Genomic DNA, 23,612 nt, shown 5'->3' with positions numbered 1-23,612 from the left:
ATTGTTAATGTGGTAAATGACTATTCTAGCTGGAAACAGCTGATTTTTAATGGAATATCTCCATAGAGGTACAGAGGAACATTTCCAGCAACCATCACTCCTGTGTTCTAATGCTACATTGTGTTAGCTAATGGTGTTGAAAGGCTCATTGATGATTAGAAAACCCTTGTGCAGTTATGTTAGCACATGGAGAAAAGTGGGAGTTTTCATGGAGAACATGACATTGTCTGGATGAGTCCAAACTTTTGAATGGTAGAGTATGTAAGACACATTTAAAGTGATTTAAACAATACCTGCTTTGAATTAAATTACACGTCCGGTGCCATGTGCTCATTACTGTTTGTGCCTGACAGGAATATTAGCTGTCAATCCAGCACTTTAAGCCACTCTCTCCTTGACTTAGCAAGTACCAGTGTACCTGGCAGAAATGCAAATGGCATCCCTTCCTTTGCAATATATGATGTATTTAAGAAAGAATTCCGATCAGCGTAGAAGTGTAGGACAGAATCAGTGATGACAGAAAGTGGGAAAAGACGCAATTATCTTTATGAATGTGTTTTCCTTTCAAAATCAAAGCTGTTAAGTGCAGAACTTTAAAATGCTTGAGTTTGGCACCTCAACAGCAGCCTTACTGATGAAAAACTTATGCCATCAAATATTAGATTATTTAATTCTAAAGTAAACAGATGAGACCCCAGACACTGAATTTCCCTTCGTGGACTAATAAAGTTATTGTATTGTATTGTATTGTATTGTATCAGAATAATTTAAAAAGAGTAATTTGAAGGTTTCTTACCAAACCAACCTTGAGTGTATTCTCACATAACTGACTATCCTTTCCATCCATGCAGAAGTCTTCTCAGCCTTTGTTGGCACATTGCTACAGCTCTAGGTGCAATGCTGCCACCAGTTATGTGAAATATATGATGGTACTTACATTGTGTAAGCATGAAGGAGGTGTCTCATGATCCAAAAGGAGGCATTTTGAATTTTGTTGCTGTGAAAAGCAAGAAACTCAAAGGGTGTTTGACAGGGCCCTTTCAGCTCATTCTAACTAAGGGAATGCTTTTATTGTGAAGGATATGTAGGAGTTGAAGTGTTTGGAGCTTCATTAGCAGGTCAGGTAAACTACTCAATGTTTCTATGCAGAACATTCCAGAATCACTTGCAGTAAGCTTTTGCTGCTTGTTTTTCAACAGAGCAGCGTCTGCAGGACTCACTGAGGGCAGATCGTGGCGGGCTGTGGGACACCTCCCTCTGGAAGTCTCTGGGTCTGTAGGATCCTTGCAGCGCCAGTGATCCCAGCTCCAGGCTATGTGGACTGGGTGTTTTACCCAGCTCCAGCCCCTTCGGCCTGGAGGTCAGGTTCAGGGGCTGACTGGCTTCCTAAACACACAGTGAGAGCAGATGATGAGCAGGGGTGGGGCCGGCAGCCACATACAGCCACAAAAAGAGAGGGCGTGCACGGATCCTGGTGATGCACGGCACATTCAGCATGTCCGAGCACATCTGTCACACCTTTGTAGCATTTTTGGTCTTTTGTCTACAAGTTATCCTCATCCTCTCTTTCCTTTTGTTTACCTAAGCTGTGCAGCTTGAGAACCCAGTGAACAAATACAGGTCATGCTACATAAAGCACACACAGGACACACTCACCTATAGCACACATTAAACACTTTAAACATTTTTCTGCCTCTTACATACCAGGAAAGGAATATTCATCTCATGGTTTATATGATAAACTATGGATATCTAAAATAGTATCTTTTAAATTTTTGACTGATATATGAACTTCATCATTTTAAAAATGCCCATCAACCACTGAGGTAAACTTTTAAAGCAGATCCTATGAATATATATACAGACCTTAATAAATGTATTAGTCCACCGCCCAGCTGCTCTAAATGAACAGTACTGCTCATGACCAAAATATTTTATTTAGTGTCTCTGTAATGGTTAATCTGCCAGTATGTGCAACCTCTTTAATCAAAACAATATCTTTAATGCTAGAACACAATTATCGTTGGTATTTATGAATTTTCAAATGTACTGTTTTACAAAAAAAAGCAGAAAAAAATAGTAAAGCACGTGATTATTTTTTGATTAAGATGCCAAACTACAGTTATTTGCATGCATCTCTCAACAGAAACATGTGTTTTAGTGGTTGGATGTTACTCATTTTCTCAGAGAATTCCAGTGTGCCAGCTCAAGTTTGGGTCTAAAAACGTGGATTCAGTTTTCAAAATGATGAAGCATAAGGAAGTCCCTGAGAAAGACAGAGTCTGAACTAAAGCACTTCATGATGCCATCCAAACTAAGAGCATTGAATGAGAAGGGGTGTCCAAACCTTTGGCTGGTAGTGTAGGTCAAGGGATAAAAATTGCTGGAAAAATCCCACTGTCCCAACAGATGCTTAATTTGGTCATCATTATATTATACTGTTGTCACCCTAGTGACCAAATGTAGGGTTCCAGCACTGAAAAACGTGCACGTTAATTACATTTGGAGAACCATTTTGGAAATCTCAGAACTCTGTTCTACTTAGATCAGATTACATGGCGGTATTTAGGTTTTTGATGTACAACTTCTCGTATCTGATCAGTCATGAAAGTTAAAATAACTTGTTTTCACTTTTGTGACCAAATATTTCACATTAAAAAGCATTCCAAATGTCCATCCATCCATTATCTAGACACCTACAGATCCTCATCAGGGTCATGGGAGGCTGGAGTCTATCCCAGCTGACTGAGGGTGAAGGCAGGGGACACCTGGACAGGTAACAGTCTATCACAGGTTCACCTGGACAGGTAACAGTCTATCACAGGTTCACCTGGACAGGTAACAGTCTATCACAGGTTCACCTGGACAGGTAACAGTCTATCACAGGTTCACCTGGACAGGTAACAGTCTATCACAGGTTCACCTGGACAGGTAACAGTCTATCACAGGTTCACCTGGACAGGTAACAGTCTATCACAGGTTCACCTGGACAGGTCACAGTCTATCACAGGGCTACACATAGAGACAAACAATCACACTCACATTCACACCTACAGACAATTTAGAATCACCAGTTAACCTCAGCATGTTTCTGGACTGTGGGAGGAAGCAGGGGAACTATCAGGCTGTTATCTGCAATAGTTCCTGAGATATTGTTATTCAAACATAGCCTCAAAAATGAGCTGAAAGTGGGCAGGAAAAAAATCTCAGAAAGTATTTCATATATGAAGCTAAAATTTCACAAACATTTTAAAAATCCATATCAATAGAAATGACAGGTAAATCAGAGATGGTCAAGCAGAAATTGTGAAACTGTTTTTGAGAAATTCTGAAAATCTGATGTTTGGGGATGGAGAGACCCAAAAGCTTATTATTTTTCAAACCAGACGGCTTCATTTCTTTAACATCCCTTCCTCCACACATGTATACAGTATATACACACACACACACACACACACACACACACACACACACACACACACACACACACACACACACACACACACACACACACACACTATACTATACTATACTATACATGTACTATGAAACCGTGCTGTGTTGATTCACTGCCCTCTTACTAATGTGTGTGCTAAACTGTTATCACGTAAAGAGTAAAGAACAGGCATATCAGGCCTCTAATATATGTAGTGTAGTGATGTTGTACCTGTCGGAAGGAACCACTGCTCCTCTTGACAGGGGTGGGATGAGTGGTCGGCAGCAACTGCATGGGATAGTCCACAGCTGCTAAAGGTAAAAAAATAAATTAAATTAAACATTTTCACTGGTTGAAAACAAGATTTGAATGTATAGATTCAAACATAGCTTTGAATTGGCATCAGAGTTCAGAAGGTCTTCTATGGAACACAATGTTGGGTGACTGTTAACATTAGCCAGCTTACAGCAACTATATGTACAGCACTGACACAGCTAAAATATAAGCTCAAAATATAGTGTACGTATGAATTTCATTTACTTTATTTTGGCTTCAAGCACAACACAAGAACAATGCACAGTCATTGTAAAATAGGAAACATGCTGTGCGATGCCAGTCACAGTCACCAGTAGTGTGCAGTTTCTATGTGTTTGGAGTTAGCAGTGCTGAGGGTCTTACTGATAGAGGAGTTTCTAGTGAAGCTGCTTCTCTGTTGATGCACCACTGTACTGCAGAAACTGTACCAGCTCCTGCTACATGATTTAGTGAAGTAAATCATCCAGGAATAAACAGAGACTAAATACTTTATACATGGAATGGTAAAATACGTTCCTATGTTTTAAAAAGACAGCTCAGTATTATACAATGTGATTTTATTGTCTTTTATATGAAATTTACTGTTTATTGTGGGGTGCTTTTTGATTTTTCAAAATGTCCACTAATTATGTTTTCCCCTTATTGGCAGTTTCATTGTGTTGTGCCTTTATCTTTTATTTAAATATTATTTGGATCTGTGATCTATACATTTCAATGTTGGTCATTTTGCATCTCCATATAAACTAATAGATTTATACATTTTGATCCTTTTGCTTGGGGTAATTAATTCTCATAGTACTAATCCACTTTTAACACCAGAAAAATGAAGAACTTTTATCAAGGCAAGAACCTGTAAATCCAATACGATAATACAGTAATGGTTGAATAATAATACCTATTCTAGATCTATTACAGTGACAATGACCACAATACAAACTGTTTTTATTTCAATTTCTAGTAATATTTGTGCACATTTAAGCACAGGTGGGTAGAGTATCCAAAAATTGTACTCAAGTAAAAGTAACGTTACTTCAAAATATCACTCAAGTAGAAGTAAAAAGTAGTCATCCAAAAAATTACTCAAGTAAAAGAAAAAAGTATTTGGTGAAAAGACTACTCAAGTACTGAGTAACTGTTTGATTGTAATGTCTGATTTATTTTTTAGAAATGATGTGATCAGACAGACAAAAATGTAAAATAATGTGCAAATTCTGGTGTTTCTAAATATTAAAATAAAAAATGGAAAAATTAAATGACATCTTTACAAAATTACAAGTTAAGGCACAAGAAACACAAATTTCCAAATCTCTGTTTTTCACAACATAAAGCTTTTGAAACAAACACCTGTAGTAAGGTAACGTTTGAACACTGCAAACTTCTTCCAGTGACAAGAAATGCTGTATTTCACTTCCCTCCAAATGGTACAGGCTCAGTAGATAGAAAATAACATTGGAACTAGAGCTGGACCTGGATATCCCAGCATGACGTCACGCTTCACTTCGCCCGTGTTAGTAAACAGAAGACAAAACCCGGAGATATCCATGCTAATGCTATGCTAATGTATGCTAATGACTCCGAAGCAAGATCAAACTTCTCAAAAATGCCCCCGTTTTTTTCATTTCCTGTCTGCTACATGTGTAGAGTTTGTGCCGCTATGCTGCCACAGTTTGTATGAGGTCATGTGACCGCAGGGCGACGTCTGGTGAAACGGTCACGTGATTATTGTTGCTTCGTCTGATTGGTGAAACACAGTCATGTGGTAGATCCTCTGGAGGAATCTCTGACAAAATAAAGCAGCTCTAATGTGGTAAATAAAAAAGTAATGAATGGAGTGTAGCCCAGAGTAATGGAGTAAAATTAGCGCTTCTTCTTCACAAATATACTCAAGTAAAAGTGAAAAGTATGGCAGAGTAAAACTACACTCAGAAGTACTTTTTTTTTTGAAAAGTTACTCAAGTAAATGTAACGGAGTAAATGTAACTCATTACTACCCACCTCTGCATTTAAGTAACATTCTTTACTAAAATGATATACACAGTGAATCATTGGGAAAATGAGAAAAGAAAGAAAAACAGAACTTTTCCTCACCTCATCCATAAACATTTAGGACTAATAAACACGAGAACACATACAGGAACATATACACAAAACTTACTGCTACTTAGAATCTTCAGTATACTGAGCAGATTGATTTTACAAAAATCTGAAGTGTTACATTTCTTCACCTGACAGTTTAGTGATCCTGATAGTTCAGAACAGACAGGCTGGGATACACTAAGATAAATCAGAACAATATTCCATAGTAGTTCTGATTAAAGCTTGAGTCATTCTGAAACAGAGAATGTTTTATCATAGCATTATTAGCATCATTCACAGAGTGGCTGACAATGCATTTAGTATGGACTTTCAGGAAAAAAACCCAATAAATAATGTCCAGCTGAGAGTGAGCTTATATGCAAACATGCAAACAAATGGAAGAGACTCACAAAATAACAGCAAACACCACAGAGCTTCATTCCACACGTATCTTCAGAGAACTTTCTGACTACAGCCGACCTCTTCCACAACACCCAGCAGTCTTTCCACATTTTTTACATTCATCTGTCAAAACATTCAGCAGCAGTCACACACATACACATGCATTTGTTGAAATAAAGAAAAGCAAATGAAGAGCTATCCTTAAATTCCACCTACTCGGTTTTAAAGACTGGCCTTGTGTCTTTGAGTTTGAAAAGACTGAAAAGACAAGGTCATCCACAAGCATAGCTTTTATGAGTCGTGAAAGCAAGATTGCACAAAGCTGCAGCTTTCTAAGGCCTGGCCTGTATAGCCCGCTAACTGTACAAGCATACGTTTGTGAAAGGTACTATCAACCACATTGTTTAAGTGAAGTCTCACCAATGCCTTTCCATTTTCTATAAAATGAGCCCTGAGTTGAAGCACAGAAATATGGTTAAGCTTCTCTTTAAAACCTCTCAAGGATGGCAACTCAAGGAGCTGTACTGATGGAGATATCTTTTCAGCACAAACGCTCTGGCCTTCAAAGCTCAGTCATTGTCTGATTCGTTGAGTGTTCATTCTTCCTTCACAACAGGGTGCATTGGAAAAGGCTTTGAAAGAACAAAAAAAAAATCTGTGTTCCCAACACCAAAGGGCTTGTGGAGAGAAACCTTGTAGGATTATTGAAAGATCACGGTGATAACTGAAGATGGATTAAATGGTGTACAGAACATTACTAATCCTACCAGAATTACTTCATTTGATTGTAGGTGCATACAGATAAGAGAGAAGTGGGTTATTCTGTGTGGTACTAGGATACTTTTGTCCTGCATGAAAGCTTATCCCCAACTAAACTACAATCCTATTCTAAAGCAGAGGACTGAAGACATGACAACACACCAGTAAACATTCCTGTTAGACTACTTTGCAATATGAATGCAGTGATTTTGCAGTTTCTTTCAACTATTTTGACTGTTTAACAGGTGCCTAAACTTCTGGTACCAGTTATATATTCCACATTTTATATTTATTTAACTTAATCTGAAAGCTCCCTGGTTGATGACTCACTTGGCTTGCAGGGGATTGGCTGCAGTGGCAGGGTCATCTGGGGATCGGAGGTGACCGGGAGGGCCTGGGTGTTGGGGTGGAAAGCCGGGATCATTACGTAGGGCATGTTTACCTGCTGGGACAAAGCAATACAAACACATCTTTCATAAAAGTTCTAGCATCATATGACTTTCACCTGCATTTGTAATTATCATTTCATTCTAGCACTGCTGGGTGTGAGTTGAAGGGTCTGAAAAGGAGCTGACCTGGATCTGCTGCTGGAGGAGGTTGATCTTGTGCTGCTGCTGGATCAGCTGCTGCTGCTGCTTGGCAATCTGAGGTATAAGGTAAGTTCATTAGCCGCTACTAGCACGACATACCTCCATCTCTAACTGTACCGGTTTACATTTGGACAATCATTCACTCATGAATTAAGAAAAAACATTACACACATTCTGTGTCGATGTACCATCGTGTGGCAAAATGTCACCGCAAACAAACATTGCTTTATTTCATCTATTCATTTGGAGTCAACACACAAACACCATTAGTCTGCTGGCCATAAAGGTCCATCAGAGGTTTCACCAGTATAATAGACAGGACAGACAGAACTTTGTTCTAAAGCAGGTTCTGATAAGTCTGAAGTATGATACCTGTTCCTGTTGTTGGCGAGCCAGCTCCATCTGCTGCTGCTGCTTCTCCAGCAGCAGGGCGGCCATGTTCCTCTGCTCAGAGTGGGCTCCCAGTAGCTGCTCCCTGAGGCCGCTCAGCTGGTTGATCATCATCAACAGCTGGAGCTCCTTCTCCGCCAGAGACTCCGGGGTGCCTGGATGGGGTCAGAGAATCACGTTTCTTTAAAACCTGCCTGAGCACATACATTTTTATGTCAGACGAGTCCATGTTTTTAAGCATTTTTCCTGTTTTTGCTTCTTAGTGTCACATTATTCGATCCTCATTCTAATGACAGTTTCTGATAATGTTTTCTGTTTTTAGGACAAACTTTCTCTTCGTAAAACTGATTAAGTTCTGTGCTACGACAGCAAGCTTTCCTGTTCAAAGAAAGTTAATATTTTAGAAACCTAAATCAAACTGACAAATGTACACAAAATGTTCTTGTTATAACAAGAAACATTTCCATTATAATGAGATTTTTTGTTTGTTTGTTTTGATGGGAAACATTCTTATTTCTAATTTTTACCAAAAAATTTAATATTTTTTTATTTTTATGAGAAACTATAACAATAAATTTACTTTTTTTTTAACAATAAAATGACACCTTTCATTATAACAAGAAACATTTATTTTTTACAGCAAACATTCTCATTATAATGAGAATTTTCTCATTTTGACAAAATCGTTTATTCCTCCTTCATTCATTTGACATTTGCACGGTCTAACGACATAAATGGTAGAAATGCTGTAGAGTCAGAAAGCTGACCTTTCAGTTGTCCTGCCACTTCTTTGCTTTTATCCAGAAGTTTCTCCTTCCTGTCAGCATTCAGCAGCTCCTCAATGGTAGGCATTACTACAGTTGTGAAAAAAAGTTAACATAAGCTTGTAAAGACTCATAAATCATGGCAGTTTTGAGTTTCCAATGACTCTTCTAAGACTTGTCTTTGTCAAAAGGAATAATCATGCATTTTGGTTCTTTTATAGATTTATTATCTTATTCTTCTCGAAATATGACAAAATCTGCTGGGACAAAAATATATAGACAGCAATGCTAACATTTGGCTAAACGTCCGTTGGCCATTTTCCCCTCAATTAGGAATTTTTGGAAGCCGTCCACAAGCTTCTGCAGTAAAACTAAATTTGATGACTTTCTGACACAGAATTCTTTTGTTTTTTCATCCTAGTCCACAGATTCTTGATGGGTTTGAAGTCAGGATTTTGGGGAGATCAGGGTAAAACCTGCATTCTAGCCAGATTTAGTCTTTTCTTTACCACTTTTGGTGTGTGTTTGAGGTCATTATCTTACTGGGACACCCAAACTGCGTCCAAGACTCAACCTTCTGGCTGATGATTTTTGGTTTTCCTCAAGAATGTGGAAGTAATCCTCCTTCTTCATTATTCTACTTATGTTGTGTAAAGCACCAGTTCCACTGGCACCAAAACAGCCCCAAAGTATAATACTACCACCACCATGCTTCACACTAGGTTTGGCGTTCTTGGGGTTAAAGGCCTCACCTTCTATCCCCCAAACACATTTGTAGTCATTGCAGCCAAAAGTCCAATTTTTGTTTCACCTGACTACAGAACTCTTCTCCAGAGGGCCTTTTCTTTGTCCATGTGATCAGCAGCAGACTTCAGTTGAGCCTCAAGGTGCTGCTTGTAGAAGAAGGGCTTCCCTGTTGCCCAGCAGCCTCTCAGCCCAATGGCTTCAAGTGACCTTCCTGACCTGTTCATGATTAGCTTTTTCTATATTAAGCTCCTTCGACTTTCTCATTATATTGTGTATCAAATAAGTCTTATTGAAAGTGGCTTAGATAAACTGGCAGCTGTAGGAGGCCATGCCATTAAAAAAGAATGATTAACACAGCTTTCTACATCACCAAAATTGATAATTGGAGTAGCTGTGTGTACATTTTTGACCCAGCAAATTCGATCATATTTCCTGCAGACCTATAATAAATTTACTCAAAAACTACAATGCAGGATTGTCCTTTTTGTGATAAAGACATGTTTCAATCATTCACGGAAAATTCTGAGAAACTGAAGTCATTGCCAACTGAGAACTGCCATGATATGCATGGTGTTTACAATGGTACATAAACCTTTGTTCACATCTGTAATAACAGGATGTAACAGGCTCTCAGCACAACTGCACTAGACAGCACTAGATGCCATGAAAAATATATTCTGTCAAACATTTGACACCAAAGTACTTCCCTCATCTGCTTGTCTAATGGCAGTGATTTAAGAAGACTAGTGAGGTGTCGAAGGGCAGAGGTGGTTTGTGAATCAAGGAGAGATGTTGAGTGTTTGAGTTGATCAATATTGAGGCAGACTACAATCTAAGTTGAGCTAGTGGAGCTGGTGAAGGCAAGGATGGTTTTGCGAGCAGCTTGAGGAGGCCTTCAAGCCACATGTGAGAATCGAGCAAAATCAGTTAAAAAAAAACATCATCTTATGCCAATTCCGAAACGAAGACAACACCCTCACTCGGCTTGGGAAACTGTAATTTTTGCAATGGAGTTTTACTTCACATTACTCCTGCTTGGGCTGCACAGTAGCTTGGTGGTTAGCACCATCACCTCACAGCTAGAAGATCCCTGATGGAGATCTGCATGGAGTCTCCATGTTCTCCTGTACATGTGTGGGTTTTCTCCAGGTTCTCCAGCTTCCTCCTCACAGTCCAGAAACATGCTGAGGTTAATTGGTGATTCTAAATTGTCTGTAGGTGTGAATGTGAGTGTGATTGTTTGTCTCTATATGTAGCCCTGTGATAGGCTGTTACCTGCCCAGGTGTCTCCTGCCTTCACCCTCAGTCAGCTGGGATAGACTCCAGCCTCCCATGACCCTAATGAGCATTAGGCAGTGTATAGATAATGGATGAATGGGCAGCTTAAACCTGCTTTTGTTTTTGATGCACAAAGAAGTAGGATGCTCAACACTCTGTTGCTTGTCTTTAAACACAATTTGTTATAAGAAAAAGCAAGGCAATGATGTGTGATGTGCACAAGCGAACAGATTTCTGAGGAGAGATGCAGTGGAGACAACACACAAACGTCAGAAAACACTAATTGTAAGGTTGGCAGTTTGATCGCCAGCCCTGTCACATGCTAAAGTGTCCTTGGGCAAGACACTGACCCCAAATTTGCTCCCAACGGTGGTTCTGTTGAATGTGTGTGTGGAAAACATTGTAAAGTGCTTTGAGTACCACAGAGGTACTAAAGTGCTATATAGGTGCAAACCATTTACCATTTACAGGGGAATACTTCCTGTTTTGGTACAGCTAGCTTTCACACCTCATGCATGCCACGCCCAAACGTGGCTGATCTAGGCCCAAGTCTGTCTCTTCCAAATGGATCTGAGCACAGATTGTTGACTGTGCTTTTGTATGCAACAGTCAAACTTACCAAACATGCTGGACTTTGAGCTTCAGTGGACTCGAATACAGGGTTCCACATGTGAAGGCTCCTCAGCCATGGTGAACCAACCATCCAACAGACACTGCCATACCATAAGTCACAGAACTAGCGTGGCTAATAATGATCATGAATGTGAACCATGACTATATGGGTTTTCAGTCTAAGTAGACTGATAGTAAGAGCTAGTAAGAGGAACTTGGGTTAAGATATTAAAAACAGATTAAAGAACTGCAGCAGTGTGGAAGGTTAGCCCAAAAAACAATTTTACAGATTTAAATATGACTGCTTGGCAGTCTACCAACACTGGTACAGACTGTAACACAGGAAGTGGGTGAGAGGTCATGCTAAGAATATAGACAGACCTTCCTTGAAGTTGGATTGCCGTTCTGAATGGTCATGCGTCCTAGCATCCTTCACTCCCATGGGGCTTTGCCTGTGAGGTAGCTCCTTACCTGGAGAGCCCTCCTGCCCAGAAACAGACAAAACAGATCATCAGCTGACATCAGACCAGGATGAGCAAATGCACACACACCATTCTGTGACACATCCTAAAATGTCTCGTCATGCTCTTCGTAATAATTCCTACCGAAGGGGAGCGGGACAGTGGTGGGGTCAGTTGGCGGGCCTCGAGCAGCTGATTTCCTGACCAATCATGTGAAGGAGAGGTCTTAAGAGGTACAGCATTAGTATTGATTCCATCTGTTCTGCTGGATTCCTCCATTTCTACTTTGACTCCAACATTTGCCATGCTGACATCCCTACGGGGAAGGAGGTGCAGCGCTGGAGGGCTGGGCTCAACCATTCTGTGGAAAAACAATGATCACACACAGCACCAGAGGTTTTGAGGTTTAGGCACGCAATTTTATCAATTCCAGGATATACCAAAGAGAAGAAATCAAGCTCACACAAATTCATTTAAAGAATGAAACTTCTGTAGCACTTTTTGTCTCCTAATTTACTGCACTGATAAAATGATAATGCATGATCATTCTTTCATGCATTGAACAGGTTTATCACCTCTGCATAATGGGCCGAACACATTAAAACAGTGGTTTAAAGACAGCTGAGTGACAAAGTACATTGACAAGAGTCAGCAGCTATGCTAGTGGACCTGCTAGCGTGGCTAGTGGCATGTCATGTTATGTTATGGTGTAATAGCAACCAAGGTTACTAACTTATTTAGCATTGCTAATTAGCACTGATTAAGAATAAAGTATAGCTGCGGCTGACAGAAATGCCACCTGATTTGTAGGCTCTGGACAAATTGAAATTCTCTGAGAAGTGACTGGTGGATCCTCAGATGAATGAGAACACATCCACTGGGGACTGGAGATATCTGGAGAACATTTCACTCTCACTTTCATGAAAATGTCAACTTTCAGTTTGGTAGGTAATAATTTTCCATTCTTTTGATCGCTGTTATGGTAACCATCAATAAAAGTCACCGTTGTGGTGTCTCTGGGGTCTAATGTGTGTCTTTTAGGGTCTGGTTCATAAGAACAATTGAATTCCATCATTTAAGGTGACTTCTGAAGTCAAGGTCAAGGGTTCGGAGGTGGATGTGTTAAAGTTACTGCGAGGTGTATTCCAGAATGTGTGTGTGTTATAGAGAAGGAAGACAGACAATAGCTCAGTGAGCGGGAGAGGGAGAAGAAGAGACGACAGGTTGAGTGAGAGAAGTCTGAACCACAGTGAACTTGAACAAATCAACACAGGCTTGTGTTTATGTGTGTGTGTTATTTCCCAGCTGTGCAGCAGGAGGAAAAAAACACAGCAGACAGCAGAACAAAACAAACAGAACACACAAGGGCAAAAAGTGCACATATATATATAAAGAGGCAGAAAAAGGCCATTGTTGGAGCCAGGGAACAAAGGAAGCCGGGACAATGGGGGAGAGGCTGACAAAAGCCGCCGGCCGCAGGAAACGGGCCGGATAACAATGCCAGCGGAATGTGCCGACCAACTCGGGAACACAGCAAAAAAATGCAGAGCGCCAGTGTTCTACGGAAAGCATAATAATGATTAGAGCCCCCTCCACTTCACCCAGCTCTCCCAGTCTATGTAGTGTGTTTCCAAACAAAGCCACCTGTCTGCCACGGTCCAAGACTCTAAACCTCCGTGAAAAACAAGCATGTGTGTGTCTGGGTTTAAAGCTGTACTATAAAATACGAGCATAAATATGACACAATGAATTCAACCTCTTTGTGGCCACTTCTGCAAATCTTCTCCACACAAAAAGTGATGAATCAAAACTTAAGTAATGCAAGACAAAAGTGTCTTCAAAGCAACTGTGACGAGAGCTCTGAAATTTTCAGATTGCACAGTAAACTAGCTGCCATCATGCACTTTTCCCAACAATTAAGTGACCAAGGTAACTGCCCACAGTACACATCACCACCATGATGAGAAGCAGAAGCACTAGCCAACATACTAGCTAGGTTATTGCAGCCCACCAGAGCTACCAACGCTGAGTTAATTTACAGGGATGAGAATGACAAATGGAAAAAAAACTCTGAAAATGTCTGCCGAAGGCCCTAACCCTAGCCTGCTGAGCAAGGACCCAGTGATGGTTCCTGCAGAGATTTCCAAGGAGGTTTACCCCCCCCCTCCAAAGAAAAGCCAAAGCCAAATATTACCATTGCATTGAAACAAAAAGCTGCTCGCCTGCCTGCCTAAGCACTAAACCTGTGTGGATTGGATGTGAATGTGTGTATTTATACCTCAGTGATTCAGTATTCAGGTGAAAAAGCATTTAGTTTACACAACTGATGCTCACCAACAAGCCCTGTACCACATTAAAACAGCTGTGAGCATCAGGAGAAGCAGCAGCCACGTTCAATGATGACCTCAGCTTGACTACAGTGATATCAGTTACTTGTCTGTGTCTGTATGTGGATATTTTTGTATTTTCTATATGTGGCATGTTTTCCAGTTGATATCACCTAAAAAATTTGTTTTTGGTTTGGACGGCACAAGTTTGCTTTAATTGTGTTGCCCCATGATCTGAATGTTCCATAAATCACTCCAATACTTGATATCTGTCATATTTGGATTAGATTACCATCTTGTTGAAACCTGGAATAATCCAATTTCACCAGAAAAAGGATGGAGGGATGGAGCCAGGGAAGTGAGGAACTGCTTAGCGTACATTGCTGCAGTAGACAGTGTTGTCAGCGAGGGGTTGATTGTTGATTGTGTGACGGCAGGGGAGAGTGGGGGCGTCCCACCGGCAGTGACAACATGCCGAGTTCAGTCCCACGCTACAAGTTATTCCTGGGTCTCCCCTCTACGTTCCTCAGGGGTTAGACTATAGAGCTGCCACAGGTGGCTTTCACACGCCTCTGCACACACTCTGAGAGTGTGTGTTTGTCACCCGGTGCAGAGTTATGCACACAATCTCTGTGACCCTCAGAGCTGTTGACAGCAAGGAATGGGTGTCAAGGGACATGTAGGTTTTACAAGCACAAAAGGTGTTTTTCAAACAATGCCTTGAGCATCTTAGTGAGAACAATGCAAATCATTCAAGGTTAGCACCTCCCTCCACATGACTCTCATCTAGTTAAACATGCACTTAACCTATTGGCAGGTGACTGCACCCATGTGGAACCTGACCTTGTGCATGCAAGTACATAATGTATATGCAATGTGTGTGTGTTGCATGGCTTCACTAGCATTGTCTTCCTCTGAGTTTCTCCGAGTAACAAATTTATTAGACTATCTCATTAGACTAAGCTCATCCAGAGAATGCCAAGACTGTACAAAGCAGTAATCAAAGCAAAATACACTATATTGCCAAAAGTATTCGCTCACCTGCCTTGACTCACATATGAACGTAAGTGACATCCCATTCCTAATCCATAGGGTTCAGTATGACGTCAGTCCACCCTTTGCAGCTAGAACAGCTTCAACTCTTCTGGGAAGGCTGTCCACAAGGTTTAGGAGTGTGTTTATGGGAATTTTTGACCATTCTTCCAGAAGCACATTTGTGAGGTCACACACTGATGTTGGACCAGAAGGTCTGGCTCTCAGTCTCTGCTCTAATTCATCCTAAAGGTGTTCTATGGGGTTGAGGTCAGGACTCTGTGCAGGCCAGTCAAGTTCATCCACACCAGACTCTGTCATCAATGTCTTTATGGACCTTGCTTTGTGCACTGGTGCACAGTCATGTTGGAAGAGGAAGGGACCAGCTCCAAACTGTTCCCACAAAGTTGGGAGCATGGAATTGTCCAAAATGTCTTGGTATGCTGAAGCATTCAGAGTTCCTTTCACTGGAACTAAGGGGCCAAGCCCAGCTCCTGAAAAACAACCCCACACCATAATCCCCCCTCCACCAAACTTTACACTTGGCACAATGCAGTCCCACAAGTATGGTTCTCCTGGTAACCACCAAACCCAGACCGGTCCATCAGATTGCCAGATGGAGAAGCGTGATTGGTCACTCCAGAGAAGGCGTCTCCACTGCTCTAGAGTCCAGTGGTGGCTGCTTTACACCACTGCATCCCACGCTTTGCATTGCACTTGGTGATGTATGGCTTGGATGCAGCTGCTGGGCCATGGAAACCCATTCCATGAAGCTCTCTGCTGAAGCACTGTTCTGGAGCTAATCTGAAGGCCACATGAAGTTTGAAGGTCTGTAGTGATTGACTCTGCAGAAAGTTGGCCACCTCTTGGCACTATGCTCCTCAGCATCCATCAGTTTACGTGTCCTACCACTTGGTGGCTGAGTTGCTGTCGTTCCCACACACTTCCACTTTCTTATAATACAGCTGACAGTTGACTGTGGAATATTTAGGAGCAAGGAAATGTCACGACTGGATTTGTTGCACAGGTGGCATCCTATCACAGTTCCACGCTGGAATTCACTGAGCTCCTGAGAGCGAGCCATTCTTTCACAAATGTGTGTAAAAGCAGTCTGCAGCCTAGGTGCTGGATTTTATACACCTGTGGACATGGAAGTGATTGGAACACCTGATTCTGATTATTTGGATGGGTGAGCAAATACTTTTGGCAATATAGTGTATCGAAAATATAAAACATGTTTTGACTTATTTCACACTTCTTTGTTTACTATATAAAACCAAATGTGTTCATTCATAGTTTTGATCCCTTCAGTGAGAATCTACAATGGAAATAGTCATGAAAATAAAGAAAAAAATACTGTTAAATGAGAAGATGTGTCCAAACTTTTGACCGGTAGAGTGTATATATATATATATATATATATATATATATATATATATATATATATATATATATATATATATATATATATATATATATATATATGCAACGGAGCTCTCACAGTAAGTTCTCAATCTGCTGTGGAACCAATGTATAAACAAAAGATTTCATCAGAAACAAAGCTTTTGAACATACAAAGTTTTGCGTCCATGCCATGAATCTTGGTGTCATCTTTAAAAAACAGACTTCCTCTGTGACAGCAGGTTGTTATCTTTCGCTGAAGAATCCCCATCGATCCAACTGCAGCTGGTGACGCTACAATCGAACTCCTAACCAGTACCAGAAGGGTGGACAGCATTACACCTGTAATGGACAGCATTACACCAGTAATACAATACCTGGGTACATTTCAGAACTTCTCCTACCGAGGCCTCTTAGATGATCACAGCAACTGCTTTTAACTGTTCCATAACCAAGTCTAGTGGGTAAGGCAGCTTCTGCCTTTATGGTGACAGCTCCAAAGTTTTAAAGTAGCTTTCCTTTTTCAATCAAATGCTCTCCTTGCATTGACACTTTGAGAATAAAGCTCAAGATGCATATTAATTTAATGACATTTGCTTGTTTTTAGTAGTCTTCATATTTTATTTTGCTTTTTAAGAAATCTTTTTTTTTCTGTATTTTCAATACTGCCTTGTATTACCACTCATACTGTTTTCTTTTTTCTTTTCTACTCTTAGCCTAGGCCTTTGTTTGCCTGTACAAGAACTTTACAATAATTGTTATCTGAGGAAAAACCTTGTTTGGGAACTTTCTCATTAAAAGAAGTCTCGGATGGAGTGCTATCCCACAACAGTTCTGGTTGTTACAGAACTCGTACTATCCCCTGTTGTAAGGTTAATTCTCTTGACAAAGCAGACAGGGAGGGGTTGGATGATGACAGTAGACAGGCCATGTGATAAAACTCATCTACTCTCCTTTCAACACCAACAACACAGGAAGGTTATACTTCCCATGACAAAAGAATCACTTTACATAAAACACTCAGTTACCTGATGAGTTCTAACATGTAAAAGTCAACGTTTCCCACCCTGGAGGTTTGGCAGTGCAAATCCTTTCTGTTGTTCTATTGTTGTTTCTTTCTGTTTTCTTTTCTTCCATTGTTCCCTTTTTCTTTCTCCCACATTTTTTTTCTTTTTTGCCTACCCCCTACTGTCAAAAGAAGCTTTTTGAGTTTGTAATGTCCTCATAGCAATTCGAGCTTGGGGCAGAAGAGTAGAAGCTGCTCAACAGACAGAGAGAGCCAAGAGCCAATCTCAGTGGTTAAGAACAGCAGAATAAAGAGTTAGACATCTAAAGAAACTTACCTGGTGATAAAGCAACAACAGTATTCTTATTATCAATCCTAAGACAGATGTCAATCTGTTGGCAGAAGGCTCACTGCAGGAACACGATAAAGACAGAAAACCGTAACATGGTTCAAGGTGACTCGAAGAACAGTCATCTTAAAAAAAAAAAGAAACACATTGAACATTCTGATCTTTACAAATTTCCACAGCCAAGTCCATCACACTTCATCTCTGAACGAGAAGCAACTGCAGGAAATTTTCCCACACTTTTTAACTGTTGCTGACAGAATTCTCACAGCAAGTTTCCAACCTGCTGTTCACTCATGTTAAAACAAGTGTGGACCAGTGTAGAAACAAATGTTTGGGAAAAAGCTTCACAGATCACAGAGTTTGCTTAGGGATGATAAAACAATCTTCTGCACCATCCAGATCCAGTCTTCCCCAGCAGGGCACTCCACTGACAACAAAGCTGATTTATGTCCAAAATGTCTTTTTAAATTTAGATGCCATACCTTCATCTGACAGTCACTCTGTACTGACCTGGTGGAGCCAAGTGGATGAGGAGAGCCATCAGTGCTCCCTGACTGAAACACAGACGTCCCTCTACAGCAGCCCTATTCAATTAGCGGCCCGCGGGCCACATGCGGCCCGAAAGCAACCCTCGAGTGGCCCTAAAGCAACTGCCGAGTGACTGGGACTTGGGTCCGAGAAAAACAGAAAAACATCTTTCAGTAACACTGACAAGTTCTTACAAAAATTCCAACATTATTGCAAACATTGAATGCAACACTTACCGTAACCTAGCAACTAACCCACAATGCATTGTGTTGAGGAGACGCGTTTGAAAAGTTAACATTAGCAGTTCTATACAGGCGAAAATAGCAGCATGTCTTTTCCTATCCTGAAACGACAAATCGGCGAGGAAAACCGTCGGTTTAATCCTGCGTGGACTGACAAGTATTTATTTATTTACCACCAAGTCCGAACGCCAAACCAATGCGTTTACTCTGCAACGAGTGCTTTGCAGCGCTGAAAGATTATCATGTCCGAAGACACCACATTGAAAAACATGCCGCGTTTCGGACAAACTTTCCCGAGGGACGTCATGAGAGAGCGGCTATAATTCAGAGTTTGACTGCATCTTACAACCGGAGCTGTACTACAATGAAGCGGACCTGCACAGCTCAGGAAAGGGCCACGAAAAAGAGGCCGTTCACAGACTCAGAAACTGTGAAGGACTGCATATTGGCTGTCGTGGATGAAGTTTTAACGGACGATCAAGTTAAGACGAGTGTGACATTGCTATCAAACAGGTCTGACACGTCAAACATTCTCGCCACAGATGTCTTCGAGACATGGTAAGTGCAACAAAGCAGCGTGCTGTAGCAGACACTAAAGGTAGTTTTATGTATTTATGTGACTATTTTATGTTCACTTATTAGAAGTTTAATATTTAAGAAAGACATTTTGTTTTGACAGTTATTTCACTTAGTTGCACTTTATTATGCACTTTGATGTCAGCTTTATTTCGTTTCAAAGGGATAGTAACTATCACTGTGCCTACTGTTTATTTTTTTTTATTATATGCACTGAAGATGTGACTGTCTCAGATGAGACCAAATATGGACAGGGACAAACTCTGTTTTTGTTATTTCAAAAGAAGAAAAATGTCTCAAGTTCTGAAAAGTTACTGTTAAGCAAGTTACTTTTTAATGCACTTTGAGATGTGACCAAAACAAAAGATGGTGTTTCTAATCGGCACTTAGTTTTTATGTTCATATGCACCTTAACATGTGCTTATATTTACCTAACAAAATGTGTTGAAGTTGTGTGTTTGAAATGTAAAATTTAAAGAAGCAGTATTTCAGCACAGGTTTAGTTTAAGTACTGCTCTTCTATTGTGTTTCTGTCCTTTTGGATGTGGCAATACGTTTATAAACATCCAGTGTGTTTGTTATCTGTTTGTGTTTATTTTAAATGGTTAACTTTGCTCACTGTCTGCTAAAAACATCCGGCCCAGCTCATGTTCTTAGTCTGAAAATCCGGCCCGAGTCAGTTTTTAATTGAATAGCCCTGCTCTACAGTAACACCTGACTTGTCCACTATTCTGTTACCTCTGACCCTGGATGTGAATTTCACCATAGTCCTGATTTGTGAGGGGATTGAGGGGACTGTAAGTTTGTGAACACACCTATGTCTCCAATGTAGTATAAACAGAAACACATGCATTGTTTTCTGTGCTGAATTTGGGGGGAAAGTTTACATTAACTCTGTCACTGATGTGTATTTGAGAGCAGGAGCCACAGAATGAAATGGTGTAATGAGCATGGCGGTATATATAACACATCTAGTCTGATTAACAGCTTTGAAGCAGAAAATGTAAGGAATTCTGGGGTGGTGCACGAAATATAAGCAGTCATTCAGGAGCGTGTACTGTATGTAAGCAAACATTGTTTTCTAATAGAAACAGCAACCACCTTTGTGATGCGGTTCCAGTCTAAACAGGGACACACTCTGGGCAATAGCTGCCATGGTTTTGCCCTGTTTTGCTCAAAGCACCGTGTCTCCTTCACTAGATAAAGAAGAGCAGCTTAATGTTTATTTCAGTCACTGTAAAGACCAAATGAAATCTATGTTCATTTAAGTTATTTTTCACAATGAAAAAGAAATTAAAACTAAATAAATAAAATATTAATCTTAAAATGAGAAACTGGAGGAAATGTTATACATTTTAAACAACAAATAAAAACTAAAAATAAATGTTCAAGAAGAACAAATGGATGAACAAAAATGCCATTGGAGTACAGTGAACCCATTGTCAAGAAACCAGTTTGAGATGATTTGAGCTTTGTGACATGATGCATTATCCTGCTGGAAGTAGCATCAGAAGATGGCTCACTGTGGTCATAAAGGGATGGACATGGTTAGCAACAATACTCAGGTAAGCTGAGGTGTTTAAACCATGATCAGTTGGTACTAAGGGGCCCAAAGTGAGCCAAGAAAATCTCCCCCACACCATTCCACCACCAGCAGCAGCCTGAACCGTTGATACAAGGCAGGATGGATCCATGCTTTCATGTTGTTTACGCTAAATTCTGACTATCTAAATGTCGCAGCTGAAATGGAGACTCATCAGACCAGGCAACGTTTTGAAATCAAGAACTTCCCAACAGAATATCTGTTGCGCAAAAATGAATCTCACCTAGCCAGCCCTATCTACACACCAAGCTGGAGAATGGTCCGGCTGCATCGCATTATCACTGTCCTAGCTCTGGATTTGTTGTGTTTCTTTGTAACCAATCACAGTCATCCTGGGTATCCCTGCAAAATAGTGACAGGAGGCTGGAACTATCATGAAGCAACTGGCATTTATGAAAATGAAAGCTACTGGTGCTGATAATGTTAATGTTACAGTAAACAGTGTTTTAGTGAACATGAGTGAATCAATCCTTTGAATGAGTTTCTGCCTGTCATTAGAGAGAAGATGGTAATTAGCTGCAGTAATGCTAATGCTAATTGTGGTGCTAAGTGAGAAGGTTCTATTGAACCAGCGTGCCAGTGTTGAGATTTCCTAAGGAGAGTCTGTCTGTGGTATTGCTGCAGAGCAGAGGGACATGGACACTGAGCCTTTTCCACTGATCTCGCCATAGATGAGAATAACACCTGCAACCATGGAAAACGTACACAAAGATGTAAGGACTACGATTGGACTAAAACTAATAGACATCTTTATTAAAACATTTATAAACATCAGGTGTCAGAAATACAAGAGGGAAGTCTCACTCAAAGCCCAACATTACATTGGACATGTAGCAAGGATTGTTGAAGCAAAAACAGACCAAAAAAATCTAAATCTATCATATTTACAGCAAACTGTCACACTCCAGTTGACAAAGAACTCCAACAAACAGCAACTCCTCACACTTCAGTCTCCTGAACATCAAACATGATTTTTACTTGGTTTCTTCACCTTTTCTTAAAGTATTTGTTTGCTTCTCCAACATCTTAATTTATTTTTATTTTCCACTACCTGACTGGCTTCAAGGAAAAATCAAGGCTCTCTAGCAGAACACTTGCACTGAACACACTAACCAGGTAGGAGGTTATTATTTTTATTTATTAATAGATGTTTGTTAGACATCCAATGCAACACCGCAACAGACACACACAACTCTTCAGCAATGCTTCCTTGGGTTGCTGACTGGGCCTCATTAGAGGATGAGCTCTCAGGAATGGAGATACAAAAGCCTCACTCTCTTCTTTTTTCCTCATGGCCTTTTGATGTCAAGGGTACTGAACCATAGTGCATAGTCCAAGGAATAAGCTCATCAGCAATACATGCAGTATTTTTATCATGCACTGAATGTGCCTGCATGCGTGTGTGTGTGTGTGTGTTGCATGCATGTGTGTGTGTTTGTGCGTGCTGGGAAGCGAACACAGAAAGCTACAAGCTCCGATAAGACGCTGCTGTTCTGTGGTTGCTGGTTGCTGGTCAGTTCATCACACAAAGAGCAGTGTTGATAACCCCAGGACTGCGATTGAGTGATAGAGACATCACAAAGACTACATTCTACTCCCTTTTTCCTCTTGGAGTTCAGGGGCTGCCCCTCAGAGGGCCCACTGCACACGCACACGCACACACACACACACACGCACACACACACACACACACGCGCGCACACACACACACACACACACGCACACACACACACACACACGCGCGCGCACACACGCGCGCGCGCGCGCGCACGCACACGCACACGCACACACACGCACACACACACACACACACAATTATTTTGACACAACGTGAAACCCTTTTACTGTATGACAGAGCTTCTGTTTTTGCTGAAAACATTTAGTTTGAAAAGGGAAAAATGAATTGAATTTGAAATGAATTTTAGTTGAATTCGGCTGGCTTAGAAGAAGAGGGGCACAAGTCAACATACTCAATTGGTCCAGCTAGTCAGTGCAGAAAAAGCAATGAAAAAAAAGCAAAGTGACACTATTTCAGTGTTTTAATAAGCCTGCTGCTTGTCCTGTGAGTACTGCTGCTTTAGGGAACACTACAGCCGGAGCTAACGTTAACATTTCAGAAAGGGAGCCTGATGAAGAGGTCACATATCTGATGGCAGGGAAGAAGAGCCTGTTGACACTATTGTCGTACCTGGCAAGTGAAACTCGTGTATGTTATAGAAATAGTAATCGCTATTGTAGCGGCAGGTGATTGGTACACTGAATTATATCTAAAACTAGCTAACTGGTGGTTTGCTTGAAATTAAGGAGGCGCTGCTGCTGTGTGCGCATGTATAGATGAGAACCTGACCTGGCTTTAGTTTATGAGGCTGGGGGGGAAAAGTCAGAGTTTACCCACCAGAATAAACTAGACTACACCACTGGTTATCTCCATACAGTTTCCCACATTTCCATTAAATCTGAATGACCAATTAGAGATGTTCTGGACTTTAACTCTTCGGTGTGTCTGCTGCTGTTTTCTTTTTAAATTCCCTTCTTCCAGCAATATTATTTTATCTGCTCATAAGGATTCACAGATGACACACAGCCTATGACTCACTTCAGACCAGAGATAAACTTACTATCAGCCAGTGAGACTTTCATTTATTGTCAGGAGATCAGGGCCGACTAATATATTTAAATACAGTTTCTTGTAGGCTGCAGACTTTTTTGTAACCAGAG

At 40.7% G+C, this 23,612-nt stretch overlaps 1 protein-coding gene across 6 annotated transcripts in view; it reads right to left on the bottom strand.

Annotated features, from left to right (window-relative positions):
• The window catches only part of LOC111568421 (transcription factor SOX-13-like), a 48,347-nt gene that overhangs the window by 13,923 nt on the left and 10,812 nt on the right, over positions 1–23,612 (bottom strand). Inside the window, exons 1-9 of one of the 6 annotated variants that reach the window (XM_055010935.1) lie at positions 16,765–17,852; positions 11,975–12,191; positions 11,751–11,853; positions 8,736–8,822; positions 7,951–8,123; positions 7,564–7,632; positions 7,319–7,433; positions 3,668–3,747; positions 1,221–1,386 (exon numbers count right to left, since the gene is read on the bottom strand). In XM_055010935.1, coding sequence (XP_054866910.1) covers positions 1,221–1,386; positions 3,668–3,747; positions 7,319–7,433; positions 7,564–7,632; positions 7,951–8,123; positions 8,736–8,822; positions 11,751–11,853; positions 11,975–12,190 — 1,009 coding nt within the window. In that variant the 5' untranslated portion in view covers position 12,191; positions 16,765–17,852. Of the gene's footprint in view, positions 1–1,220; positions 1,387–3,667; positions 3,748–7,318; positions 7,434–7,563; positions 7,633–7,950; positions 8,124–8,735; positions 8,823–11,750; positions 11,854–11,974; positions 12,192–16,764; positions 17,853–23,612 lie in introns of those variants that run through there. The other 5 variants (XM_035948062.2, XM_023270068.3, XM_035948063.2 and 2 more) reach the window with 5 other exon arrangements.

The sequence above is a fragment of the Amphiprion ocellaris genome, chromosome 5 (assembly GCF_022539595.1).
Source record: "Amphiprion ocellaris isolate individual 3 ecotype Okinawa chromosome 5, ASM2253959v1, whole genome shotgun sequence".
Lineage (NCBI taxonomy): Eukaryota > Metazoa > Chordata > Actinopteri > Pomacentridae > Amphiprion > Amphiprion ocellaris.
Note: the sequence above shows the minus strand (reverse complement) of the source record. Positions and strands in the feature narration are given on the sequence as shown.